Source organism: Rutidosis leptorrhynchoides, chromosome 7 (genome assembly GCF_046630445.1).
Source record: "Rutidosis leptorrhynchoides isolate AG116_Rl617_1_P2 chromosome 7, CSIRO_AGI_Rlap_v1, whole genome shotgun sequence".
NCBI lineage: Eukaryota > Viridiplantae > Streptophyta > Magnoliopsida > Asterales > Asteraceae > Rutidosis > Rutidosis leptorrhynchoides.
This window is the reverse complement of record NC_092339.1, coordinates 173,403,129-173,410,102: the sequence shown is the minus strand read 5'-3', so window position 1 is coordinate 173,410,102 and position 6,974 is coordinate 173,403,129. Positions and strand designations below refer to the sequence as shown.

The following is a 6,974-nucleotide window of genomic DNA, read 5'->3' as shown; positions in this document are numbered from 1 at the left end:
TTTGCAACATGGGATGATGAATTTGAATTATCCAGTAAAACATTACACCCATTATCAACATGGGGTAAATTAGCAACAGAATTCTCATTAAACAAAATAGGGAGATCACTATGAATTTTTTCAACAGTGGACACAACAGGAGACATATTCACGGGCACTTCAACTTCGGACCCCAACGCTTCATTGATACCAAAACTACCGAACCGCAGCTCGTTATCACAAACGACTTTGTCTGCAACATCTACCACATCTTCTTCAACGTCATGTAATTGATCGGGACCAGGCACATTGTCGTTAATACCCCGAGCACCATTGACATCTAACGCTTCATTAACCAACTCAACATGATGATCAAAGACGGGATGACCCGTCATAACGATACGATTAGAAATAGCCAGGAGATCAACGGGGAAAACATCTAATAACGCAACATCCAAATCCGAAGCCGCATTAAGCTCATTAACCCAAGCATTACACGCCAAAAATTCATCGTCTTCAAGATCCACTTCAACCGCATCATGGACATGTTTCGTTCTCGTTGTTTTTATGAAGGCAAACAAAGAGCCAACATTACCAAGAGTGCAAGACGATTTAGCAACCTTTAGAACCTCACCGAAAAGGCTAGCAACCTTAGTAGCACTCTCGGCAGACACGTGAGTTACCGGAACCCCTTTAATTTCTAACCACGTGAACCGAAAGAAACTACGAGCCAATTCTTTAAACCGAGACACTAGAACGAAGTCGTCATTTTCAGAACCAATAACTCTGTTGAAACCATCGCAATCGGCGCATACTAAAATACAAGCAAAACGCCCAAGTTTACAAATAGTATTAACCGAAACTTTGTACTTGATCAAAAACGCTTGCAGTTTCAAATCCGACATAGGTATCGAATCAACTACCAAAACAGACCACTCCAACTGCTCCACCACGTTTTTGTTCACGCCGATTTTACATCTTAACTTGGAAACCGGAGAAACTCGTGGCGGACCGAAAGAGGTCCTATTAGCACGACGAATTGGCCTCCCTACAATACAATACATTGGAGGAGTATTAAGGAGTATTTTTATGGGTATCGGATTGGATTGGTGTAAAAGGTTAAGGAACATTCTTTGTTTTCTCATATATGGCGTTATATCAAGTCGCCCTTCACTCTCATCAATAAATCTACACCGTACGATCTAAGACCCCTATAACCAAGACTGGTTAGGTGGGTTTGTAGTCATCATCATATCATCATATAGATAGATAAACAACAAGATATATACACGAGCGCACATATATACATACATACATACAGCTTCAACATGAGTGTAAAATAGAATTCTGCTGATTTTTTTTCTCCTCGAACAACAACAACAATAAGATCATCTTTATATTTACCTTTTCTTATCCCTAACGTCAATCTATATCTTCAGGTACAACTTTCTATCTTTCTCTGTATCTATACTTTGTATCTATTTGTTTATTTAAACTTAAACCCTACCTGTTCTTATCTGTAATTTAACTCTGAACTTGATTTGCGTTTGTTCTATACTGTTGTACAGATCTATTTGATGTATGTAATCAATTGTTATTGTATTAGTACTTTTATATTTGATTGAATTGGATATGTTTGTCTGGTTGTATGCTGATTTAGGGTTTTTGATTTACGAATATTTAGGGATCCAGGTTAGGGTTTTGAGTGTCTGTGATGGAAAATGGTGTGAGTAAAGTGGATGTAATGAAGCTAAAAGTAGACGATTCGGATAAAGATGATATTTCGGTAGGTGTAGTGAGTTGTAATCGAATTGATGAGGATTTTAAGAATGCTTCAAATGGAGGCGACTCTAGCGTATCTGATAAGATCGATGTGGCAGAAAGTGTCGATAATAAAAACGATAAGGATGCATTTGAGGCTCCTAGTGTGATTCAAATGGTTAAGGAAAAGGCTGGTATCGATCCTGTTGAGGAGGATACGTCTATAAAGGTAACTTTGTTCTAATTATTTGATCATTTTTTGGTGAAAAAAGTATATATATCTGATTAATTGGTTATGCGTGCAGGCGATTGATGTTAAAAGTACCTCTAATACAACCAGGGATCAACCTGTTTTTATAGAGAGTATTGAGATTGTGAATGCAACTGATAGTTCATCTAGTGACCAGCCGAGTGCGTTGGAAGCTATTGAGGCTGTGAATAATGATGATAGTGAGGTAAAGGTGCTTCATTTAGCAGATGTTAATAAGGAGATTAATGTATCTGATATTGATTATAGCAAACCGCTAAGTGGAATGGAAGATATTAAGGCTGTGATTAATGATGTTAATGAGGGTGAAATGCCTAATTCAGCAGATGTTATTGATGACAGTGAGGAAAACATAGATGTTAATAAGGAGATAAATGCATCTGATGTTGATTCTAGTGAACAGCTGAGTGAATTCGAAGCTAGTAACGTTATGATTAATGATGATAATGAGGAAAAAGTGCCTGGTTCAGCAGATGTTAATGAGGTGATAAATGCATCCGTGAATGATTCTAGCCAACAATTGAGTTGTTTGGAAGCTAGTGAGTCTGTGAATGAGGTTAAGAGCGAGGAAAAGGTGCTTAATTTAGTGCAGGCCATGGATGAAAAAAGTATATCTGATAATGTTGTGACGGATCACGCTAGTGACTTGGAAACTGTTGTGTCAGAAATTGGTGGACAAGATGAGGCGGTGAAAGTGGTGGGCCCGATTAATGAGCAAAATGGGTCAGAAGATAATAATGGGATTATAGATAATGGAGTTTCAGATAATGCTGATGTCGGTAAAACAGTGGTTCATGATGATGGTGTAAATGGAAGTTTGGTGGGTCACAGAACACAACCAGATGATGAGATTAGTGCTGAAGCAAATGGAGATGTGATTGAAAAAGATCCATCGGTTACAGAAATTAAAGATGACGATATATTGGTTACCGAAAGTAAAGATGATGATAGTCAGAATCAACGGGATACGTTTGAAATTTCAAGAAATATTTCGCTTAATGTTGCAAATGAACCAACTTCCGAACAAATTCAAGACGCAGAGCAGATAAGTTCTGATTCATCTTCTGGACATCAAGTTGATAAGAATCTTGAACAACGAAGTATGTCAGCCAATGATGTCATCCGTGTTCCTGTGGAGGAGAAAACGGTTACCCCGGAGAATGAAAAAGTTGCACCGAAAGATAGTGAGATGAAGCAAGATATTCAAGTGAAAAAAGAATCAGAGTTGAAGCCAGTTATCGGTCTCTCGTTATCTACCAAAAAATCTGCGATTTCCACTTCTGTAGCCAACTCGAAACATGATTCAAAGCCTGATCAATCTCCCATTCCTAGTTCCAAACCTAGTTCTGCACCCACGCCAGCTTCATCCCCAGCATCAGCTCAGCCTGCTGGTCTTCCACGGCTAGAACCGGCTCACCGTGTGGTGCAACCGCAGGTAAACGGGGATGCTCGTCCTTTGCAAAACCAAGTCAGTGATGAACCATCCAATGGTGAACCCGATGAAAACGATGAAACTCGTGAAAAGCTCCAGATGATACGGGTCAAGTTTTTACGTCTTGCCCGCAGGCTTGGACAGACTCCTCATAACGTTGTTGTGGCTCAGGTCTTGTATAGGTTAGGATTGGCTGAACAATTAAGAGGCAATAACGGTGGTCGTGTTGCTGCGTTTAGCTTCGAACGTGCCAGTGCCATGGCTGAGCAGTTGGAGGCAGCTGGACAAGAACCACTCGAGTTCTCGTGTACCATCATGGTTCTTGGCAAATCTGGAGTCGGAAAAAGCGCAACCATTAATTCTATATTCGATGAAGTTAAGTTTGGAACAAATGCGTTTCAACACGGAACGAAAAAAGTTCAGGATGTTGTAGGAACGGTACAGGGTATTAAAGTACGTGTTATCGACACACCGGGCCTTCTATCTTCATGGGCTGATCAAAAGAAAAACGAGAAAATTCTTCATTCAGTCAAACGGTTTATCCAAAAATCGCCTCCAGATATTGTGCTGTATCTTGACAGGTTGGATATGCAAAGTCGGGATTTCGGTGATTTGCCTTTGTTACGAACTATAACCGATATATTTGGTCAGTCTATATGGTTTAATGCCATTGTGGTCTTGACCCATGCCGCATCTGCTCCTCCTGAAGGCCCAAATGGTACAGCCACTAGTTATGACATGTTTGTGACGCAACGGTCCCATGTGGTTCAGCAAGCCATTCGGCAAGCTGCTGGTGATATGCGACTTATGAACCCTGTTTCGTTAGTAGAGAACCACACCGCTTGTAGAACTAACCGGGCTGGTCAACGAGTTTTGCCAAATGGTCAAGTGTGGAAGCCGCACTTGTTATTACTTTCGTTTGCTTCTAAGATTTTGGTCGAGGCGAATATGCTTTTGAAGTTGCAAGACTCGCCACCTGGCAAACCGTTTGCGTCCCGATCTCGTCCACCACCGTTACCGTTCATTCTTTCGAATCTTCTACAATCGAGACCTCAGCTTAAGTTACCGCATGAGCAATTTGGTGACGACGATGATGATGTCGGCGACGATGAAATCGACGAGTCCTCTGACGAAGAATCGTCCGAATATGATGAATTACCACCGTTTAAACGGTTGACTAGTTATCAGTTGTCGAAGCTTAGTAAGGCACAAAAGAAATCATATTACGATGAATTGGAATACAGGGAAAAGCTCTTTATGAAGAAACAATTGAAAGAAGAGAAAAAACGAAGAAGATTGATGAAGAAAATGGCGGAAGCCGCTAAGAACGTTCCGACAGAACTCGCCGATGTTGTTAGCCAAGAAGACGGTAACGGGGCTGCAACCGTTCCCGTTGCGGTTCAAGATATGAATTTACCCGTTTCGTTCGATGCAGATAATCCTACGCATCGGTACCGAGCTCTCGATTCGGCTAACCAGTGGCTCGTTAGACCCGTGCTCGATCCACACGGTTGGGATCACGACGTTGGCTATGAAGGAATCAACGTGGAACATTTACTCGCACTTAAAGAAACGATACCCGTATCGTTTTCCGGTCAAGTTACGAAAGATAAAAAAGACGCTAATCTTCAAATGGAGGTATCAAGTGCGATAAAACATGGAAAATCAAAGTCTACAACGTTAGCGTTCGATATGCAGACTGTCGGAAAAGAGATGTCGTATACTATACGGAGTGATACTCGTTTTATTAATTACAGAAAAAATAAAGCGTCAGCTGGTTTTTCGGCTACTTACTTTGGTGATTCGTTAACTGGTGGTTTCAAATTTGAGGACAAATTAGCGATTAATAAACGGGGACAGTTGGTAGTTGCAGGTGGTGCCGTTATTGGTCGTGGTGACGTGGCGTACGGGGGTAGTTTGGAAGCTACGTTACGAGATAAAGATTATCCGTTGGGTCGGTTTTTGTCGACTGTTGGTTTGTCGGTTATGGATTGGCATGGTGATCTTGCACTTGGATGGAACGCACAATCGCAGATTCCTATTGGTCGGTTTACTAATTTAATTGGTCGTGTTAATTTGAATAATAAGGGTTCGGGACAAGTTAGTGTTCGTTTGAATAGTTCAGAACAGTTACAAATTGCGTTAGTTGCGTTGGTTCCGATTGTGACCAAGTTGTTGGGGTATTATCAGGATCGGGATTCGGCTTATTGAAGACATTTTTTTTGGTTTGGAGATTTGTGAAGAAATTTTTGTGGTGCAAGCTGCGGGTTCGATTGATTGATGACCAACATGTGAGTAAACTTTCGGTACATGATTTTTTTATTTATAAGCGAATTGATTAGATTATTATCTGGGTTTAGATGTCATATTTATTTCATATCTTTTGTTAATTTTGTTGGTTGTAAGCAGCCTAAATATCAATGTTGTAAAAGCTAGGTTAAACATTCTGAGTCAAAGTCAGTCATTTTTGTGTACGTGTTGGTTTGGGGACTAGCCCGTCCCGAGTCGTCCAAAAACGCCTAAAAATTCGGGTCAAAGTCAAAGCTAGGTTAAAATTTTTAAATCACTTGTATGAAATGGGCTCTCCATATTTTATACGTATTATTGCTTTCTTTTCATGACAAAAAGTTCATATCAGTTCTCTTTTGGTCTGTAATCAATTCTTTAGCTATATCTTGGTGTGTTAATTAATGCTTTTTGGACTTACAGTTATCCCTGCATCATAAATCATAATTCTAACATTGCTTCTGTGTTAATAAGTGTAATGAATAAGCTACCGAGTTCATGAATTTATATGTTGAATGCTATATGAAAAGTTTTTTGCATGGATACAATTATTGTGCCAATTCCTTTATAAAATCAACATACAATTGTTATCATAAAGTATATTTGATTGATATTTATATATCTTTAAGGGCAAGGTTGCTGATATATGTTATATTTATATCAACCTGACCCAGTTTCTTGCAGATTGGCCTGATCTCTGAAATAATTGCCAAAAAGAAGGCGGAAATGTTATAAAGTAAATGCACAAGATGGTAGCACGCGAGCCACAATTCGAGACCAGGATGCTGTATTTTTCTTCGTATTCGTTTTCATCTACATTGTCTTCTTGATAGAGAGATGTTATGCTTAGAATTGGGACCAAGTTTAGTTATTATATGTACTATATATATATGTATAGTGAGTATGACTCACAAGGGTCTTAATTTTCTTTAGTGGAGAGGATTTCCGTTTTATAGTCTGAAATTTGTTTGGCTTAGAAGTTTATGGTGAATTGGGTCTTTTTTTTTTTTTTTTTTTTTTTTTTTTTTTTTTTTTTTTCCCGTTGATAGTTTATTTCATTTCCTGCAGTGAGAGAGGGAATGGTTGTCTGCGATCTCATACTTTCTTTTTTAATGTAAAATTCCTTTCGAGTACACGTGGCAGTCAAGACCCATAAAAAGGGTTCGTTGAGTCGACCATTTGGGTCGAATGAGTCAAGAAAAACAAAGTAAATGGGTCCGTTGAGTCGACCATTTGGGTCAAATGAGT

General features: G+C 39.5%; 1 protein-coding gene across 2 annotated transcripts; it reads left to right on the top strand.

The window, feature by feature from the left end:
* The first annotated feature begins 1,282 nt into the window (after positions 1-1,282).
* LOC139857207 (translocase of chloroplast 120, chloroplastic-like) lies at positions 1,283-6,726 on the top strand. 2 transcript variants are annotated; one of them, XM_071845946.1, is made up of 4 exons: positions 1,283-1,418; positions 1,664-1,969; positions 2,046-5,731; positions 6,411-6,726. In XM_071845946.1, exons 2-3 carry the CDS (start codon positions 1,694-1,696, stop codon positions 5,649-5,651), a joined length of 3,882 nt encoding a protein of 1,293 aa, XP_071702047.1. In that variant the 5' UTR covers positions 1,283-1,418; positions 1,664-1,693; the 3' UTR covers positions 5,652-5,731; positions 6,411-6,726. The 2 variants fall into 2 exon arrangements, with proteins under 2 accessions (XP_071702047.1, XP_071702048.1); XM_071845947.1 differs by having other exon boundaries at positions 6,401-6,726.
* The last annotated feature ends 248 nt before the right edge of the window (positions 6,727-6,974 follow it).

What these genes read in the sequence shown, in the direction of transcription:
- LOC139857207 (XM_071845946.1), top strand. Translation starts at nt 1,694, where the DNA reads ATGGAAAATGGTGTGAGTAAAGTGGATGTAATGAAGCTAAAAGTAGAC. An exon ending in AGGAGGATACGTCTATAAAG is followed by an intron (nt 1,970 to 2,045) that starts GTAACTTTGTTC and finishes TTATGCGTGCAG; the next exon opens with GCGATTGATGTTAAAAGTAC.